General features: G+C 32.4%; 2 protein-coding genes across 3 annotated transcripts in view; one reads left to right on the forward strand and one right to left on the reverse strand.

The window, feature by feature from the left end:
- Positions 1-3,885, forward strand: part of LOC111028192 (gustatory receptor for sugar taste 61a-like) — a 4,490-nt gene extending 605 nt beyond the window's left edge. The window contains exon 2 of the mRNA XM_022306740.1: positions 2,667-3,885. Within this exon, the coding sequence (XP_022162432.1) occupies positions 2,667-2,825 (159 nt within the window). The 3' untranslated portion in view covers positions 2,826-3,885. The remainder of the gene's footprint in view (positions 1-2,666) is intronic.
- Positions 3,886-4,136: 251 nt separating this feature from the next.
- Positions 4,137-11,015, reverse strand: LOC111028191 (alpha-L-fucosidase). 2 transcript variants are annotated; one of them, XM_022306738.1, is made up of 10 exons: positions 10,883-11,015; positions 10,571-10,820; positions 8,365-8,506; positions 7,884-7,990; positions 7,642-7,802; positions 7,230-7,431; positions 5,668-5,808; positions 5,360-5,525; positions 5,152-5,290; positions 4,137-5,009 (listed from the first exon to the last, which is right to left on the reverse strand). In XM_022306738.1, the coding sequence occupies exons 2-10, from the start codon at positions 10,803-10,805 to the stop codon at positions 4,908-4,910; spliced, it is 1,395 nt and encodes a 464-aa protein (XP_022162430.1). In that variant the 5' UTR covers positions 10,806-10,820; positions 10,883-11,015; the 3' UTR covers positions 4,137-4,907. The 2 variants fall into 2 exon arrangements, with proteins under 2 accessions (XP_022162430.1, XP_022162431.1); XM_022306739.1 differs by lacking the exons at positions 10,571-10,820; positions 10,883-11,015 and adding an exon at positions 8,686-9,026.
- Between the last annotated feature and the right edge of the window lie 11,356 nt (positions 11,016-22,371).

Below are 22,371 nucleotides of genomic sequence, written 5' to 3' on the forward strand. Positions count from 1 at the left end.
TTTTTTTTTCTATGGTATCGAGGACCGGAGAAGGAACTATGTTGCCAATACTTCTCCTCCGGCCCCCATCGTTTATTGAATAATCAATACAAAGACCTTATTAGCAGAGGTGGGCCAGTCTCCCACTCACTACTATCACATTATGCTTCCATTTTGTATTATTAAAGATAGTCTAGGTCTCATCTTCCGCCGTCGCGTCTCGGGCTATGACGGTCTGCCGGGCTCTTTCCTCCTCTTCTTTCGCGGACAGAATGCCTTCCACCATACCGTAAAACAGCCTGAATTGTTCCTCGGCGTCTCTTAGTATCGCGGACTTCTCAGTGAGATCCGCCGGGAGTATTTCAAACTCTGGGCCGCAAATAATCCGAGGAAGATCAGCCGCGGTCGGTCGACGACCTAACTGGGCGCTCAGCTGGTCGCGGAATCGGTCCCAGTAGGAGCACTCAAACAATGTGTGCTCTGCGGTGTCGGAGTTATCCAAACACTGGTAGCAGTGTGGGCTGTCAGCCCTCGCCATCCGGTTCAGGTACCATTGAAAGCATCCGTGGCCCGTTAATGCCTGTGTCATGTGAAACGTCAGAGGCACTAACGGTAAATATTATAGGATCTATAATAACCTAAACTAACCTTTTTATACTAATACATTAATTATACAATCAAATTATAATATAACCAAATATAATATTTTTAATATTTTTTTCATGGCACGCTCTAAAAAAAAAAAAATGTTATTACTAATTTTAGGCACGCAGTTTTCAAAGGGTTTGCCATCCCTGCTATATACAATAAACACATGTCATATATATAAAATATATAGAATATAAATAATACATATAATATATAGGTATGTGGTAGGTACGCATGTCATTATATGTCAACGACCGTCTCCAAGTGTTAGCAACTGTTTTAAATACGATATAGGTACTCAGTGGCGTACTAACGGGTGGTGGTGGGGGGTATAACTCCCCTCCCCGAAATTAATGGATAATTTAATTTATTATGAGAAACCTAAAATTTCTAGTACCTGTGTATTAATTGTATTGTACTCGGGTATAACAAATTATCCATTATAATGAAATAAACAGTGTACATTTTAAAATACCTTTGTAATATTGTTCTATGTCATTCTGAATTATGATTATAAATATTATTAAATAGTACGGCTTACATTATCTAATGTGGGTACCTACGGGAATATGAGTATTTCCACGAAGTTATTGTAGATATGGACGTGGACGATCGGTGTAATTATTATGACAGTCCTCTATCGTCGTCGTAAAACGTATTTTATTTTGTGCGATTAATCACCTAGTGTGTTAGCCACTTCAATCTATAATCGACAATCGTTAACGTCGTTTTCGTGTATTACCGATGTAGGTACTGACCTACATGTTATTTTAACAACCCTTGAACTATATCAAGCTTATAGTGACAAACAAAACTACAATTGCATACGAGCTATTGTATATTTTATTAAAAAGTTTAAGGGGATTCGATACCGACCATTTTTTTAGACTAAAACATCCAATTTTTTGTCCATCAGTCCGATGGACCTAATAATGCGATAAGACTTTTAAAAACTGATTTGAATTCGTTATTATGTCTTCTTGAGATCGGCCTAGCCACTTTTTTGAATTTACAATTTTAANCTAATCTTTATAATATGGATTTAGAAATTGTGAAACTTAAAAAAATGTAAGTTTTGATTACTCTGAATTAAAATTGTAAATTCAAAAAAGTGGCTAGGCCGATCTCAAGAAGACATAATAACGAATTCAAATCAGTTTTTAAAAGTCTTATCGCATTATTAGGTCCATCGGACTGATGGACAAAAGATTGGATGTTTTAGTCTAAAAAATGGTCGGTATCGAATCCCCTTAGGTATATTAATATTTAACAATGGATAAGTGGATGGTAAAAAAACCTAAGCTTGATATAGAGAATAGAGAAATCGTCTAAATGGATTGGCTCATCTAAGTATTCAAAGAGAAATACCAATAAAGAGTAATGAAGTGGTCGATATTTTTTCAGAAAAAATAGAAAATTAACGTTCTAAAAAATATAAGTATCTAAATTATTATTATTATTATTATATAATTTAACATTTTTTTCTTTTTACACATATGGTCAAGTAGTAATTACATATTTATTAATTATCACATGTCAATTACAAATAATATCATGAATAAAAATTAGTAATCTATTAAAATGTACCATATTATGTTTTGTTAGGGTCAAGTGTCACGTCATCTAATATGTTAATTTAAAAAATTAAAACCCTCCCCCAAAGTTCAGGTGTAAGTACGCCACTGTAGGTGCTTACTGCAGTGGAGAACAATTTTTAAATTTGGGGCGAAACACAAAATGAATGACCGTCAACCACATACCTACCCCAAATATGGATTTTTGTGTCCTATAAATGATTGGTGTACGTGCGTAGCGAAAAAACAAAATATTGTTGTATTTCATTATATTATATATTATACATACCTAGGTGTGTTTTGTATTTTTAACGTTTTATCATACACCCGTATAAAAACGTGACTAATTTTAGTCTTGAGATAACCCGTGACTGCCTCAAAAAAATCTTCTTTGGCACGCCACTGTAATATGATACCGTACCATAATACAAGTGCGCTAATTGTATCGTTTTCACTAATATATAGAAATTGACGTCGGATCAATGGAAGACCTTGAGAGTGGACTACACGCGGCTGTGCAATTTGGCCAGACTACTGAACGACTACTTATGCCATTTGCTGTGCGTGTCTTTGATATTACACCTGTACATCATATGCGTAGAATTGCACCAGGGCGTCGTGTAAGGATGTTTTCCGTGTAGTGTTAAGTTAATACATAATATTTAGTGCTTATAAAGGTTTATAGGCTTAAGGGGGTTCTAAACGGACTGCTTTCATTTTAACGTATACACTGCAGCAGATCGATTTAATCACGCGACAAGGAATTCAAAAACGGGTTTAAATATTCGGATGCGTTTCACCAGCCCTCTCATCTAGTTGGTCCTCTATGGCTTGTTTTTGTATGAGCATTATGGAAAATATCGAATAAGAATAAACCTTCATTTTTCTAGAAGTATTTATCATTTTTCTTTCACCAGGTTTAAATGGAACAATAAGTTGGTGGAGCTCCATGGAGAGACATTTTTTTAACGACATCATATCGTTTCAATAACTTACACGTGGCTCATTGTCTACTCTCTTTTCCCTTAAATTTGAGAACGTCTTCAACATATTTATTATATTTTTCAGAACACATATAGTCACTGTTGTTTCTCATTTTGCACTTCTAGTGTTAAATTTGTCGTAAAAAACTTTTCGTATGTCTAATTATACGCGTTAAAAAATAGTTACACAATCGTAGCACAATTTAATTACAACAGACCGTCAGCACGTTCCTGTAAGAAATGCGAATAGATAAGATGTGACAATAAGCTAAGATTATTATACAATACTGTGTCATGATGTGTCGAACGCGTCCCGACTCCTGCCCCTTTCAATTCCGGAGATCCATGCCCCCAACGCCGATAGCAAGTGTCAAGTAGTCAATTATCAATATGAGACTCAAAATTCAAACACTCATTGTGAATTAATATGAATAAGAATTTACACGTCCATACAAACGAACATTTATAAGCAATAACTGATAATTACTATGAAAGTCGAATTTACTATAATTCTAACAATCACCGGTGGCTGCAGGTATATTTTTAATATTCATTCAAAATTCTGATATATTTCACTCAAAACTGTTTAAAAGTTTATCTTAATCTGATGTTCTGATATAGTTTAAATGTCTGATTAGTGATTACTGATTACATTTATATTATAGGTACATATTCTTGATTCACTAAATATTACAATTTATCATACATTTACAATCGCGTAATAAAATTAATTCTATAACTATTTTGTATTTATAAAAAAGGTATATTTATTAAAAATCAATATATTTATCATGGGTTTTAAACAAAAAAGTTCAAATAGGAAACAATTGAATTCATATTCAAAAATACAAATACTATAAATTACAACGAGTCTTTGATCTTCGCACATTCTTATTTCTAAATTTAATTAAATTATCATTATTACATTATTATCTATAATATTATATGTTTAAAAAAAAAACTGAAATCAAACTGACCAAACACCTATACCTACCTCATTTAATAGGTTCCCGATATCATTAAAAAAAATAATAATAATAATACCAACCCAAATAACATAGTTTGAAGAAAATATCTAATTAAATATACGTCTAGACAAATCAAAAAAAAAACATATTTTTTAACTATTTAACTTATTAATTTGATTTCGTGTATAGTGTAGTAATAATTTACATAGAAATAATTTTATTCTTATTCAGACCAACAAATGAAAATTACAGTTTAAGTCACCGCGTCCATGCAATACTTTCGTTTTTGGTTTCTTCATTGCGAGGATGTTTATTATGTTTATGCTCCGTGAAAATATACGAGAGCAGCAAATTGCCAAAAAGATCGCTTTATGATATACCGCAGCAATCATTTTGTAATGAGGCGAGTTCAGTTTATAATGATTCTTTAGTTGTAAAAACGTAGACATATACAGTGGCTAAATGGGCAATTTATTGTATCTATAATGAAATTTGATTAGGTGGAATTTTTTTTGTTACAAATACAAAAAGATCATATTGGACTAACCGGAAGCCACATGTTTTTAATGACCAGAAGGTTCTTATTAACTGTGAGTATGGTATACCTAATTTAGTAATTCGTTTATCAATAATTGTACTCGTTCATTTCAGTGTTAATAATTAATATATACATTTTTGTTTTAGATGTTTGGCACAATTGTTTCGTATGAAATATTATTAGTACAACTGAAAGGATACAGTTCTCGGAAAAACACTTAAGGATTCAATGTAACTCGTAGAGCCCAGCCCCACTCTGTTTTGGTTTTAGATTTATCTTCTAGTTTAATCATCAAACCGCCTTCCGTCTTTTGAGTCCACTATAAAAATTAAAAATGGTTCAGTTAACTTGATAAAAATATCGTAATGAAATTTAGTATACTATCAATACGCTAAATATGACATTATAGGCATGTACGAAGGAGAAAAGTTACTTTTTTTTTTATTAATTTGGTAAATTACCTTGAGTTTACTTTGTGTGTCCAACATAACGATAGAGTCGATGTCTAATTTTCCCAGACACGCAGAGTTGAGTAAATTACCATCGGGCCATTGCAAAACAATCGAATAAATAGTCGAAGAATTTGCTCCTCGCGTGTACCTTAAAACCATGTATATATATATGATAAATATAATATGATCATTTCAAATATTGTTGTCACGGTCTTACCACAAGTGCGGTTGTTGTGTATCGTTTTGACAAGTCGACCACGGATTGCTACCAAATATTGACTCGCCATTTACCGACAACCATTGGCCGATTTGTAGCAAACGCTCTTCGTGTAACGGAGGAATCATGCCATCACTGGTAGGACTAATGTTTAGTAACAAATTACCTGTAAATTCATGTTGTTTTTTTTTTTAAACATAATATTTCATTGATTATTACTATATTTGTTAATATATATTATATATAATATATATGTGAATTTATTAAATATAAAAACTATAGTTATAGATTTTGAGTATATAATTTACCTCCAAAGCTTACAGTTTCGACTAGTTGGGCGATTAAACTATGTATCGAGTACACGTCTAAAGCTCGAGCATTCCTTCTGTAACCCCACGAATACTTATCAATTGTCATAGCGTTTTCCCATTTTCGACCAACAACCTTTCCTGCAATATAAATAATATGTATAGAACCATCATAGACATATTCGCTGTGTACTAATTGAGTACCTGTACCTGAACGGGAAAAAATTAATATACTAATTGAGTCCCGGGTACAAACGAGACATATACTAATTGAATCTGGGGTTAGGAAACTAATTGTATACGAATTGAGTCCAAGGATTATTTTGAGTAAAATATAAAATGACCATCCAGACACAGCGAAAATTATGCCGCGCGTCAAAAGCCGCTCCACACGGATACACCTATGTATACATATTGTATTATTGAAACTTTGTCCAAAAGTAAACAAAATACCAATGGTATGTAGTTATTATTTTCATTCCGTGGATAGTTAACAGTTGAGTAAACTGTATTGGGCAGCTTTTAAAAGTCCCATCAATATATATTGTATCAAACGAAAAAATATATATTGGTTATATATTAATTAAAATATTAATATAATAATTATTTTATATTATAATATTTTAACGCGACTCAGTTAGTATTAAAACATGGACTCAATTAGTATTATACCTACAATTTCACTGGACTCAATTGGTTTATACCCTAAAACAACGCGGGACTCAATTCGTCATAAAAGGTTATACTGGGACTCAGTTCGTATGCAGCCGACATATTTTACCTACAAATCTATTATCTTAGTGACTTATAGACTACTTATAGTATATTAAGGTCTGAGACCTAAGCTCATAATATATTAATACTGCGTTAATCATTTATCAAATACAATAATTATTTAAAAAACCATTACCTTATATGAACAATTTTAATTTTAATTATTTTTTTAGGTAAAAACTTAAAAGTGATTGCAAAACAAAATTTCGGAAAAAATAATGTTTTTTGCAATTTTTAATCTTATATTATTTTTAATTTTTTAATTTTTTTGAACGGTAATACATAAATTTTTAATTTCCATTTCAGAGCAGAATATTTTTCAATGCAAAAATCAAACTTTGGATGTGTTGTATAATATGAGTTATAAGTTTTAAAAGTTTTGATTTGAGTTTTGAAGTGGAGTGGCTCCGATCATATAAACACGTCTTATAACTGATTATAACTATAATAGTAGTCGTCCGACATTTGATTTTCATGCATTCAAATACTCCGAAGTCCAAATAATATTCTGCTTTGGAATATGTTGTCACCACGACACCACAACACGACATTAAATAACTTGATAAATTATAGAAATAAATAATAATATTATTATTATGCGTTTTCAACAATATTGTAAGTACTTACCAGCTATCTTCAATAGATTTTGAAATAATTAAAGAAAATTCGATAAATGAATCAACCAGTATAATACATGTTATTCTACCTATAATACCTACGCGTACCTACATTGGATAATTTATTAAATCTATAGATTTTACGCTCAAATCTATAATATTATACGATACCTGGTTGATATCTATCCGCACAGGTCAAAAATCCACCGTGCTTGCACAGTGTATCACCACCCCATCGGTCATTCACCACAATCGTATCTTTGACAGGGCTGTCATTGTAGAGCCAAGCAAGGAAGTTCAACGAATCCCAGTAGGTGTCCGGAGCTTCCCATTCACCATCCGACCATATGATTTCTGGTTTATAATGATTCACCTACATAATAAATATATATTATATTACGAGACGCGATATTATTGTATTGCAACGACAACAAATATATAATAAACACTATACTATTTATGATATAGTAACAAGTAAATAAACTATAAAGACTGTTTGTTATTATTTTTATTGGACAGGTTACTCGTATAAGTATACATTATGTGTATTCTGTACACACACTATAATCATCAATATTTTTACCAATTCGTAGAGTTCCGGGAGGACTTTCTCAGTCACAAATGTGCGAGTGGTCAAATTCGACTGTTTATCTTGTAACCAAAGCGGGTTAAACCATTCGTATAGCGAATGGTATACCCCAAACCGAGTTTTGTTTAAACTCCTTATGGCTCTGCTTAGGTCACCTTCAAGAATCAAAAACACAATAATATTATAATACATCGTCACACGCGATAAAAATGTCAACTCCATAATTGTATACACACCTACAAGATCTCTGTGGGGTCCGACGTCTACAGAGTTCCATCCGAATGATTTTTTCGACGGCCACAACGTGTAACCTTCGTGGTGTTTAGTGGTCAAAACTACGTATCTATACATTTTATAATAGATTCGTTAATGTAACGAAAGATGATGATTGATGAGCATATAATATTAATATTTTAGACATAGGTACGTAAATTAGCTATTATTATAGAAAATATATACAAGCTGGATAGGCTTTCCACCGTGTTTTCCCATTTACACCAACACGAACACCCTAATTGTATAAGCATTGCTGTAAATTACAAAGTTTTTCAATTTTTTGGTGACAAAGAATTGCGGACACACTTTAAGTTTGCTGATGTGTAATATCCATCAATTTCGTCATAAAAATTTCAAGCGACTTATAGGTACAGTTTGTAAGAAATAAAATTTTAACGTCAATAAATACATAATATTAAAGTATAGGTAGGTGGTAGTTACTTTGCACCGGAGTCCTTGATGATACTGGCCCATTGCATGGGGTCGAAGAACTCCGCGGTCAACTGGGGACCAAATTCTTGGTACGTGAAACCTGGCTTGTAATTTTTTGTCATGAAATTTACATAGTTTGCGCCTTTCCTACCTGTATAGGTACGTAGAGTAAGTATGAAAAATCATCATTTATAATTACACGATTAAAATATTCAATGATTGTCATGGCAAGTGTGGTGGGAGGTAACGCACCGTTTATTGTCGTTTATGCGTTAACCCACCTCACAAGATTTCCATGTAACAATATTGTTTTTGTATAACAATATTAACCTTTAATCCGTTTATATGTATGAGTACCTACCTACGTTTAAAATGTTAGTAAATCGTTTTTATACATATGCTTAAATATTATTAAAGCGCCTGTTGTGTAATTATTATAAATGTCTACGAATGTCTACCTATTGTATTATTAACAAGACACAACTATACACAATACACTAAAGAAATATTTAGTGCTGTGTACTTTTATCTTGTTAAACATACAATGGACATTGGATATGGACAATCGTTCGTAGACGTTTATAGACGTTTATAATAATTACACGGACAAACGTTAATTTAAAGCACACAAAAGCAATATGGTACTGTTAGTAGGAACCTACTTATAACCAATAATAGTACGTACTTGCTACTAACATGTACACACGCAAATCACCGTGGTAGACAAAAGAAAAAAATTGAAGTAATTCAGAATATAATTATCTTGATAATATTATAATGACGTAAAACCGTCATTGATTATCTATTTATTACTTATTAGAATTGATAGTACGTAATATAGGTCATACCCTAGACTTAAGACTTGGAATAACTATTGCCCGTTTTCAGTAAGAATATCCATAAATACAAATTATAAACTATTAAATGTCATAAAAGTTAAAAATACTTCTACTTTTCCCTATTATACCTACTTATCTCTGTGAAAATACATTTGAAATTATGTCAAAACCAAACCTAGATAACTATGAAATATTGTAACAGGTGATAATATTCGTGTTACTGTGTCAGTTTAATTCTGAAGAAATCGAACCATTGTAATGAGACTATTGTCTATATAGTAATAATTACGGTACATATATATTAATAAAATAAAAAACCAAATTCATTAATCATTAGTATATTATTAATTTGTATGTTAGTATTTAATTATTATTTAGAACTCATGAGTCGTGAGTACAATTTCTTGAAAAATTATTTTTAATTACGAAAGAGGATAAATTTTTCAAAAAAGTAATAAAGGTACACGGCAAAAAATGACAAGATTAATTTTTCGTTTTTGACTAATAATTCGCCACAACAAATACTAGTAGGTAATAATATGCATAGTAGTAGGGTAATGCGTCATATACGGGTGATTCAACAAGCTCACCCCTATTTTGTCCATTCGTTATGAATTGGTTCAAGTTCTGATTTTTAATTTTTCAAGTACATTAAAGATCATATTAACAAATACCTACTTTAAGTTTTATACCTTATAAGGAGTATCTTGTGGTGAATGGTACCAACTACTTTTTGCAAACGAGAATCACATATTTGAATTATAAATTGTTAATCAGATGATATTTTTTATTAATGTTGCCTTGTAAGTGTATCTTAATCGAAATTTCAAAAAGTAGTTTGGCAGAGTTATCTGGCTTTGTGTGCTAAGGATAATAGGTCCATGATAACATTTTATAACAGTTTGTTAAAACTGTCGAAGTATAATATATTAATATATTATATACACCCATTACCTTCTTGAAGAATGAATACAAATAAATAAATAGACCAGTAGATCTAATATTACAGATATATGTATATATATATTTTTTCGAGGACTATTATATTATCCTTTGTACTGTTTTATGAATTTTAATAACTCAGGTTCTACTCGTTAGAATTTTGATTTAGATACATACAACTTTTCAATGAAACCATCGCTGCTTGCCAATCAAGAGTAATAAAAGGTTAGGTTAGGTTAGGTTAGGCTATTATCATAAAAAAAATGAATTTGTATTTAAACACTTGAAAACATTATGGTGCTCATACTTAGACGGTTTCAAAAATCAGAATTCAAATGAATGTGTATTAAAAGAAAAAAAATGGGGTTCGACATATGCTCGTTGGTGAATCACCCTGCACGCAGCGTGGACAGTCGGTCCGACAGTATCATTACCTCTCCAGTTCATCCAAAACCATTCGCTGCCGAACGCCGGCACCGAGTACACGCCCCAGTGGATGAACACGCCGAACTTGGCCTGGTCGTACCACGAGGGCAGCGGTCTGGCGTCCAGGCTGTTCCAGTCGGGGTCGTATCGCCGGACGTCCGGAGAAGCCGCCGCCGAAATGGATATCCACGCGGTGACGGCGACGGCGAAGACCACGTCGGTCACGCGGCGCAGGTTCGACATCTTTCCTCCTCCGGACTATGAGTATAATATTGTGTATTATAATATTGTGCGCTGTAAATTATAATATTATTGCACACTTTCCGGCTCCGCGGACGACAGCACAGGACAGACGGTGAAAATCGTGGTACGATAAATTACGCATATACCTACACAGTCACGGCCGCACGGTCGTCGTCGTCGTCGTCGGTTGCCTGGCTCGCGACTGACTGCGGCTGCAGGTTACGATTTGGTATATATATATATATATAAACAGAGGTCACAGGACGCGGTACAATGTATAACAGTGGTCGTGCGCACGGACCAACCGAGATATTTGCATAACGTAACCGCGGTATACGATGTAAGTAACGTATTAACACCAGAGTACGTACGTATATTATACGGGTGTGCGACCACGTCTATTCCATTAGAATACGCGTTGAATTTGAAATCAAAAAGGCACACAAATTTCGAGGTCGTATTTACATAATTACGTGTATATTGATAAATTGTAGGTATATATACGTGTGTGTAGTGTATATATACATATATTGATATATACAGTGAGGTACGACGATAAAGTCGCGATGGAAAACTGGTCGAATTGTGCTGTGTGTATATTGAGGTAAGGACCTGCACACACATCCGCGCTAGTTGTGCCACTTGTGCGAATGTCACGTTCGAATTCTTCATTCGACAATCAACAGTCACCAATTTAATCACCGAGTTCGCAGACACATTCGTGTATATATATATGGGTACAGTACACATACTTAATAGTACAATATGACTTTGGGAAGACAATTTCATACGTAGAAAATTGGAAATAACACTTATAGATACGCGAAATCTACCAACTAGACGCACATAGACGTATGGTAAATATATTGGGGAGGGTTGAAGCCCCACAATGCATTTTTGTGTGCCATCTGGTGATCAACACCCTCGCCCTGCCCATTTCACAATGTATGTTAGTGACATTCATCACTATGGCTACTAAAAATGTTGTAGATAATTTGTACGTAGTTTTAACTCGTAAAAAGACCTAGTACTTCCTTGTAAGCGTACGAATACTTAACAATTGTCATGGCGTTCACCCATTTTTGACCAACAATCTTAACCTAGCAATATAAAAAATATGCAATATTACAAACAAACATAGACATTGTACCTACTAGTCTAGGTCTACTACCTTAGTGTCTTATGGTATACTAACGTCTGAGACCTAAATGTATATAATATATTAATATACAGGGTTATATTCCTTTATCGAAAAACAATCATTATTTAAAAAACTATTACCTAGATTCAAATTATATCAACTTAAGTGATTGCAAAACAACATTTTTGAATAAAATATGTTTCTGACAATTTTTAATTTTCAAATAAAAAATAACACAAAATGCAATTATAATAAAAATATTGATTAACAATCCAAGCAGACGAAAGGATCTAATTTTGTATATTATTGAGTTATAGATTGTAGTAAACAGACCTTGACGTTTTTAGGCTGTCAGTTCACCTAGTTCACAGGCTCCGGCGTACGTGTTTGGAAGAACACGGCGGCGGCGGGCTGGAAAAATCCGATCGTCTATTACGGCCCTAAATAGTCATTCTAGGAATTAATAATAATTATAAGGATTGTAAGAAGACGATGAGGTATGACGTACAGAATATACAATATTTTCATCAATAGGTTATAAAGCCGCGAAGCCTACATGATAGTGGCTGCCTTAGAAATAATATTCTTAGAATAGCTGTGGAGCAGTTATTACTCACTACGTACAAGTTATGATAAGTTATTTGTGTAGTAGCTATAGCCCCCCGTTTGAAAAACCAATTTTGTATATAATTAGATAATATACAATATAATAAACACCACCACTGTACATTTTTTTCGTATTTCAAATCAAATTATTTTCAACATAAATATAGTTTAAATAATAAAAAAAAATGTTCAGTATTTTTTGAATGTAATATTAAGTTCCTGCGGCCTCTCAACTTGGACATACCTTGGGGCACCTGTTGTTCTGCTCAAGTTACCTTTACGGGTCAATTTTCTGTCGGTTGACAGTCGATAATATAACTTTTAGTATACTGTAAAATGTAAATACTAGATACCTATACCCATTATAAATAATAATATTATTACTAATAAATTATTTTAATGGTATATGAAACATCAAGTTTGTCGAAACCCCTCTGGGTTAGAGATCATGGTCTAAAACTTCTCAATACACGAAATAACTTGAAGAAATGATTAATATTTTAAGCCAAATATAGTACCCAAATACGCAGAATCACGAAATTTTAGTCGAACTATAATCGATGTGATATGATTGGGTGAATCCTCTGACCATATTCTAAAATCCGTAGTGAATTGTGATTTGTGAATAAACGCATAAATGTAACCTTCATTGATACTCACGTCATCATAAATGTATAGGAATATGTTTCCGTAAAAATTATAATATTATCAACAAAAATGGAGAGTAGGTAAGCACCTGGTAGTCGGTATTAGATATATCTGTCGTCAAAACTCAAAATATAAGAGAGTTTCTAATCATGGTGATTTTTGATACCTACGCATGTGACGTAGTTGGTAATGTTGCCAAAAATTACTAGTCTAGAATGCACTACATAAATACTATGACGGGTCCAACTCCAGCAATTTATTAATAATATAATATATTATATATTATTATTATATTATTTTATGCTTGCTATACGATCCCGAGACATGAAAAAATTGTAAAAATATTATAGGTACCTATACGCAGGTCGAATAAACGAAGACGGTTTGAACATAATATTTAAATATTATATTATAATATATTTTATGATTCACTATTGTTCTGTTTGTTCAACTTACTCAGTTATATTTCTCTGTTCTAGAATTCGACTAGGTATACAAATGAAAGTCGAGATTTTTAATGTTAACAAACCAATGTGACTATAACATGATATATGAGCGGCGAGAGCTTACTTTGGTGACGGAAGTCGGTGATCTTTTTTTTAAAAAAAGTAAAGTAATTGTTTTTAAATGATTTTTTTTTGTTTATATAAATAGTTATGTGTGGCCAGTGTGACTCAGTGAGAGTGATGTGAAAGCGAATCTTGACTATTGCAGTCCCGGGCTAAAGTACCTATAGGTACTACAATAGAAAAAAAACAGTAAAGAAACTTGCAAAGAGGAATTTCATTCATTTTTTTTTCATATTTACTCTAGTTGATGTTGTTTTGGATATGAAGTTTATACAAATAACATAAGTATTAACTTGTATTTTTTATAAGTGTCTAAATGTTTTGAACTTACCATCCCCTATTCCAAGCCATGGCTTTTTGGGGAGGTACAGTCATTGGTTGTATTTTGTTGTTATGAGAAATAAATAAATAAAAAGTGTAAAGGCCACAATTTAAATTTATATAGGTACAGTACCATAAGTGTCATCGGTGGGTGGCTTCTTACCTCATAATTTCATGTTTTTTATTGTGTCTCAGCTCATACTATTATTGTGCCGATTGTGTACAGATTGTGTATTACTAATAAAGAAAAAAAAATATAGGTACAGTAGATAATACAACTTATAAAAACTTATAAGTATTCCAATCGGCAATCATGAATACTTAGAATATAACTTGTATAGGTACATACAAATAGCAAAGGATTGATATAGTTGAGCATTTATTTTAAAACATTTATAGGTGTACAACAAATGTAAGTTAAGAATAATGGGAAAATCCGGTTTTTGATTTGCAATGTCGATATTAATTATTAACACCGTAAAGTTTTCGTGGTTTTCATCGTTGATATTTATAAGTAAATAAATAAAATAAATATTATTATAATATTCGTATGACAAATGAAATAGCTAATAACAAGGCTAATTTCACATCAAAATAAGCAGCATTGGCATTGTGAAAATATAAAAATACTACCACGAAATGTTAGAAACAAACTCAGGTAAATATTTTAGTAAACATAGCACAGCAGCGGAAACGGACTGGCCCACTGTGCTACTACGCATACAACACAGTGGGACCACAGAATAGATTAAATTTAATCTATTCTGTGGTGGGACGCAAGAGCCGCCGCTTAAAACAAACAGTATACTTAATTGTTATAGATATATTTGTGTATAAAAAAACTAAATAACAAAAATGCAGGTAATTGATATTTTTTTCAACTTAATGTAGTAATCTCCACAGTGGCGGTCAAACGGGGGGGGGGGGATAGATCCCCCCCATGACTTTTTTTCTTTAATATTTATAACGATTACATTCATGTATATTGTACTATAATGTTAATGTATTACATTTTGTTTTAATTTTTTCTCAAAATAACCTTATGACTTATGAGCATATATTATTATTATATAGATTCTAGAGTTCTAGACTCATTCTAGGAACAAGGCTGTTATTATTATTAATATTTATGAATTAGTTGCTTATACAAAATACACGGGAATTATCCAGCTCGGTGATCGTGAATATTAATTAATAACAACACACTCCTCCCTTGACCAGCACATCGGCCGAAACGTATTAATACGTTATGTATAAATAGCTATGTTATTAACTTATTATAGTCGGCCAATTCATCGATTATTATTCCATTTGTCACAATATTTTGTTACACAGACCACAGTGTTTTGGCTTTCGTAATTCGTACTCGTTACTCGGATCTCGTAAGTCATACTGTGTCTCCCTTTATACTGTCTGCAAGTCTGCTGTAATTGTAAATAGTAATAGATATTGTCTATAGTTTATTTTATAATGTCTAATAAAAGAAAAATTACCACCTATTTTACTTACTCAACCACTAAACACTCGGATTCGGGTGAAAAAAATAGTAAGATCCCTAAGAACATTACAGAAAATGAAGTTGTGCCGGTAATATTTGTTTAACTAATTTATGTAAAATGTTTAATTTATAAGGGAAATGGGAATATTAATTCAAATTACCTATTGTATTATGCTGTGATTTCAGTGTCCATGATATTGACTGATGCTGATAGATATTTGGTAAGAATTAAATCTTTTGTCAATCATTAATTATACATGTACCATGTGTAGTTGTAGTTCATTATTACAACTAATACAACCAAAATTGATTAAGATTCTTGAAGATGACGTGTGGATACCACCAGCTACATCCCCCCATGACAAAATCATTTGACCGCCACTGAATCTCCATGCTATGATGAGTATCATAATATTACCACAGATTATATTAAACATTATATAATATATTTAATATAATCTGTGATATTACCTAGGTATCAATTAAAATATCTATTTAATTATAGAACATAATAATTAATAAACATTGGATCCGTATTTAATTTTAATCAAATAATACTTTACCCAGTTTAAATGTAATTTTATACTGTCAGTGTCAACGATATTACTATATTGGAGACATGATTAAACATCAGATTTTTAAACAGTATCCAAAAAAATCCAACATTGTAAGTAACTAAAAAAGAATAGGAACAAAATTCAAAGGTCAAGGCTATTTTTACCAAAGTTACAGAGAATATGACGATCTGATAAAAAGTGGTAAATACCTATTTAAAACTGTAACGCTTTACAATTTATATTCAATTTATTATGTATATTCCAATCGACAAAATTGATAAATGGTTCATGTATGTGTCATGATAAATTTTTGGCTATACATATTTATATTTTGTAATAGTGTAACATTACAAGACTCACTCTTATCTTTAGAAAAATGGTCAACAAAATCCGGTTACCGTTTCTCTGCCTCAAAATCTCAGAGCATCATCTTCACCCAAAAAAAAAAGTATCAGACATTAAACATAAAAATAAACAATACTTCTATTCACAACACAAGAGTTTTAAAAATATTAGGAATCGTATTCGACACAAGAAATAATTGGTGCGCCCACCTGAAAGAACTTAGAAAAGCAACAATAACAAGAATAAACATTCTCAAGATGTTGGCTCACACCTCTTGGGGCGCAAATTCGTCCTCACTCAAAATGATATACAAATCCCTCATACTTTCAAGACTAGAATATGGATTCTTTCTCTTCATAAATGCGAGACCTTCGAACCTAAAAATGATCGAAACAGTGCATAATTCCGGCCTAAGGTTAGTCTCTGGAGCATTTCGTTCGATCCCAATCCCCAGCCTACTTAACATTACTCAACCTCCACCCCCCCCCATCTGCCTAATAAGAAAAAAGAATGCCATGCTTCTAGCCGCCAGGCGTACACAAAACAACCTCCCCACACATCAAGGTATTAAAAACCTCTTTCAAAACACAAATATTGATACTTCCGGAATTATCAGACATGAATGTCCCTCCATTCCCCCGTGGATTATGGATTTCAATATAAACACCACATTATCCCCACTCCCCAAAGCCGATACTTTACCCAGCGTACACAGAAAAGAATTTCTCTCACTCTCGGAAAATCACCAAGAGTATACTAAGTTTTTCACCGACGGCTCTAAAACAAACTTGGGTGTAGGAGCAGTAGTGGTATATAACGAAACAAAACAAATGTTTAAGCTACCAGATTTCTGCTCAGTCTTTACAGCCGAAGCAACTGCGATTTCCCTAGCTCTCGACATAATATATGAAAATAGAACGAATAAAGCCATAATCTTTAGCGACTCTCTCAGCACCTTAACCAGTATTCTAAATATCCACCAACCCAACAGTATATCCGGAAAAATCCACAACCAGATACACCGCCTCAAAACCAATGCACAGACCATCATTTTCTGTTGGGTACCTAGCAACGTCGGAATCCGAGGTAATGAATTAGCTGATACATTTGCCAAAGAAGCCATCTCCTCCCAACTCTCCCGCCAAATCCACACCTGTACTTTTCAAGACCTCAAAACCAACATTGACAACCACATTCTAATACAATGGCAGATCCTATGGTCAACTCTCCACACCAAGCTTAATAAAATAAAACCCACGTCTCCCCATGGCCATTCTTCTTATTACCCAGACGCCAGGAAGTAATCTTAAACAGACTACGGATAGGCCACACATGGGTGACTCATAAACACCTTATGGACAGATCTGAACCCGAACAATGCCAAACTTGCGGTGAAACCTCTACGGTCGAACACATAATATGCCACTGCCGTAAATTCGGCGACATCAGAACTAACCTCAACATATCAGACAACCTGGAAGAAGTCCTTAGTCCACAGTCAATCAATATAAAACAAATAATTAATTATTTAAGATTAACGAGATTATATCACCTAATATAACCTAGATATATTTCAAACATACCATTTATAATTATGTATCCATTTATCTATCTATCTTTGTATCTGTCTATTTTTATTGTAATTTTCTTATCATATTACTATGTATATATTATTATTATTGTCTCATATTTTTGTTAAAAAATATTAATGTCTTAATATTCTAATGCCAATAACCTTTGATGTTGCGGCTTAATAAAAAAAAAAAAAATAGTGTAACATATTATCAAGTCAGGTATACTGATACATACGGGTTTATCGGTACAAATAAGTTACATGGTACATTATTATAAATTTTTTTTTCAGTATCTACTTTGGTATCCTACTGTTCTGTAAAAGTAATAAAATGCCGCAGTGCAACACATAATGGTGACGATCAGCCACTATATTAAGAGGACGTGACACCCGCATGTGTTGTCTCCGTCTGACAAGTGTACAACATAGCAACAACTGCGGGACAACTTTTATCTATCTGTATTTGTAGTAGTGGCTCCAAAATTTCTGAACATATAGAGTAGAAAATTATCTCTGCAACAGAGTGCCTATATTTTAGATAACATAAATACAATAAAAGTTATTTGCTTCTAAACATTTTGTTTTTTTCATTTGCTTATAAAAAATGATTGGATGGGATGAATTTTATTTTCCATTCGCCTGTAGACTTTAAGAGTCAACAACTAATACTTTGCAGAATACTTTGAATTTGTCGTAAAATCTACTTAAGATTAACTTACCTATCCACATTTTTGACAATGTTCATCAAATTCCTAACAACTTTATATTAAAAAAGAAAAGTAAAAAAATTGTGGTATTTCAATTTTTGGAGAACTTAAAATCAAAAAATCAAAAATGTGAAAAAGTCGATCTTAAGTGGATTTGACAACAAATTCAAATCTGCTTACAAAATTCTTATCATTTCACTATCAATAATATTAATAAAAATACAATCATCGATACGTTTGGGAAAGAGAACGTCTAAAATCCTGTCTCGTGTGAGTTAGACAAAGATTGAAAATCAACGGGCAATGCTGGAATCTCCTTAATATTTTCCAAGGTTTTTTTTTAATTTACTTTATTTTTGATAGTTTGGGTTTGTCCAGACGCCCCAAAACCGCGTGGGCTCTGCGGACGCGCCCTCTCTGACCCCCCTTAGCCCGAGCCTGGCTATTACATTATAGATACAGTGCCACAACTACACTAATTTATGATCGTTGTAAATAAAATGAATGCTTCCCCCCCCCCCTTGAAAAAAGAAAAATGTTAATATTATTTGATCAAATGGTATTTACTTAATAATATTAAATTATTTTTATTTTATAAACTAGATTTAAAATTTAAAAAAAAAGAACAGTAATAAGCTGATAATAAGTACATACTCATTAAAAAAGTGCACTTTTCTTGCCTTTTTGTTGGCAAAATCGTCTATTATATTTGTATTAGTTTGTTGTCTTTCAATATTAATTAAAGCTATATATGAAAAGTTGAAAGTCTATCCTTAAAATTAATAAACTTATAATGTATTTTCTACATTCGACTTTTTTTTCGCATACCAAAGAGAATGTTCTATTATGTTCTACGGTTTTTTCTTTTAGATCATCATAAATTATACAATAAGAAAAATGAATTACATGATTATCCTATATATTTAAGTTATAGCCTAAGCTAACGGTTTTTAATTTCTGTTATACAGGCCGCAAAAAATACATTGATGTACCATAATGTGTAAAAAACGATATCGGTCAATATTTGCAATCTTCATTCATAATTAATTTTAAAAAATGGTTTTATTTTCTTTCTACATATTTGTTCAGTTTTTATCATTTGTCCTCATTATGTGGCCCTGTGCCCGTGAGCTTGTAACACGCAACACACCACTCGGCTATTGCGGCACTGACTACTATATAGACATAATAATATAGTGATACCTAAAATTCGAGATCAAAATATAAGACTATCACAATCATCGTAGTTCATGTTGATATATTGCCATATTGGCACGGTTTCATGCGGCAAAATATTTACATCGTTACATGTTATATTGACTATTCTTTCGGAGCCATTTGCGTTTTTGTTTTAATAAATTTCTATGCTTCATTTGATTATAAATCAATTGCAATAAACAGTTTATAAACTAAAAAACAATAAAATAAATACTCTCGTATTACATAGAATTACAATGAAAATTTAAATTTAATGATTAAATATCTTTCCGTAGTTTTTAATTTGAAACATTTAAGCAGATGATAAACTGTAAAAGTACCTTATTTAGTATAATTTTTGTCATTTAAAATGTTTCACTATTCCAATAAACAATTCATGGAGATTTACGTAGCCACGTAGGTATACAGGAGTAAAATGTGTCGTAGTGTCAAAATTCACTGGAGAGGATTGGCGAACTCTGTAATACATTGACGACCTACAATGGATGATTGACGTCACTCGCTGAGCAAAGAAAAATACTAAGTTATACTAATAAATAATAAAATTAGATTGCAATGGATATTTCGGCAAAATCGCAGTTTCTTCAGTGTCAAAAATATTTTAGGCATAACATTTTTCTCTTGGTGTGATATTAAATTTTTAATTTTATCTATAATCACAAAAATTAATTTTCTCCCTCAAATCATTTTATATTTTATTTCGACGAACAAAATCATTAAACCCTCAAACGTCTTCCTCCAAAATCCTAAGTTTGTTTCTTAGTATTATATTACATTACTAGGTACTATACCTACTTTACAATGTTATGTGTCCTAATATGTCCCAATAATTTTAGATTTTGAGCGGAGCAAATGAACGTAATGATATAACGATGTGTTTTTTTAAATACATTCTTTTTTTGTGTCCGTAATCACGTTTAGGGACAGTAAAAGTGCTTCGATTTTCTTCAACTGTATCTTTGCTGGGATGAAAGTGAATCTAGTTGGTACTTTGGGAGGTCAAAAGTAAAAAATTCCCAATAGTTTTGTTGACGCCGCAACATAGTAGGTAGCAAGTAATATATTAAGAATTTAATTATCACTAGTCACGGAGGAACAGCTGGTCTCACACACATATCACGTTATTTGTATTGTTTTATTTTTGTATTGAATGTGTCTTGTGAGTTATATAATATGCAGATTAAACGTTATCGCCAGCCGCCGCGCAGTCTACGCAAATATTATTTAACACGGCCGCCGTGACTCTGTCTCTCTTACCGTACGTTGTTCCGACACCATATCATCGCGTACTTTATTATAATATTATTACATAGTTTTTATTCAAAGGTTGTTTGCCATCATTGTTATTCATATATTATATATAATTGTCGGGCCAGAAGGGCCTTGCACTATAATTATTGTTTATTTCTTGGTGCTAATTGCTAAAGGCATCTTATATTTATATTATTTTTACTGTTGTAAGCCATAAAGGAAAAATATTATTATATTATTATCAACATCATCATTGTATATTATTGCCTTTATTATTGTTAAGCTTTGAATTATATAGTCACCGGTAGCAGCTGGCCAGCGGTTTCACCGACAAATAAGTGAGTTTATATACATATATTATACTTTATTCTGTTGGGCCAGTAGGGCCAAAATATTATATATTTATTTGTCAACCAAAAGGGCTGTACATTTATAATTTTATATTTATCTTGTTAAGCCATAAGGGCTTGATTTATTACTATCATTATATTATTGTTCATTGTGCCATAAGGGCTATACATATTTATTATAATTTGGTTTGTTCGTGTCGTAAGGGCCGAGCTTTTTATTAAACCTTTTTCTGTTGGGCCAGAAGGGCCACAATATATTATATACGTGAATACGTCTATAGCCATAAGGGCTTTGATTTATTTATTAGATTATATTTTATACATTTGTGTTGCTGTGATTTTTTTATATATTTGTGTCATTATTATTGTGTATTATACAGCAACAGCAACTCATTACCAAAAACCGTGTTACCATTTTATTATTATTGTCTTATTGTACACACACCCACATATATACACACATAACACACAAATAATACACATAAATACACTACACGCATTACGTAGCTCGACAGTATTTGCCCGGCAATCCCGACCACTGCTGTTCGAGCTATTACACCACTACACACCCAGCTGGTCCTCATATATTCAAGAACTGTCCTAGGTGTTAGTGGTCAACAATTAGGTGTCCGGGGTGCGCATATTAATATTTTATGCTATCGGCCCGTCCATTTTGGTGACCTCGACGTGATTTATTTATTATTTAGTGTTTTTGTGTTATTACTTATTGCGTTTGGATTGTCTTGGTAGTGGCAATAATTTATATTTATGCATTTATAGTT

The sequence above is a fragment of the Myzus persicae genome, unplaced genomic scaffold (assembly GCF_001856785.1).
Source record: "Myzus persicae strain clone G006 unplaced genomic scaffold, MPER_G0061.0, whole genome shotgun sequence".
Lineage (NCBI taxonomy): Eukaryota > Metazoa > Arthropoda > Insecta > Hemiptera > Aphididae > Myzus > Myzus persicae.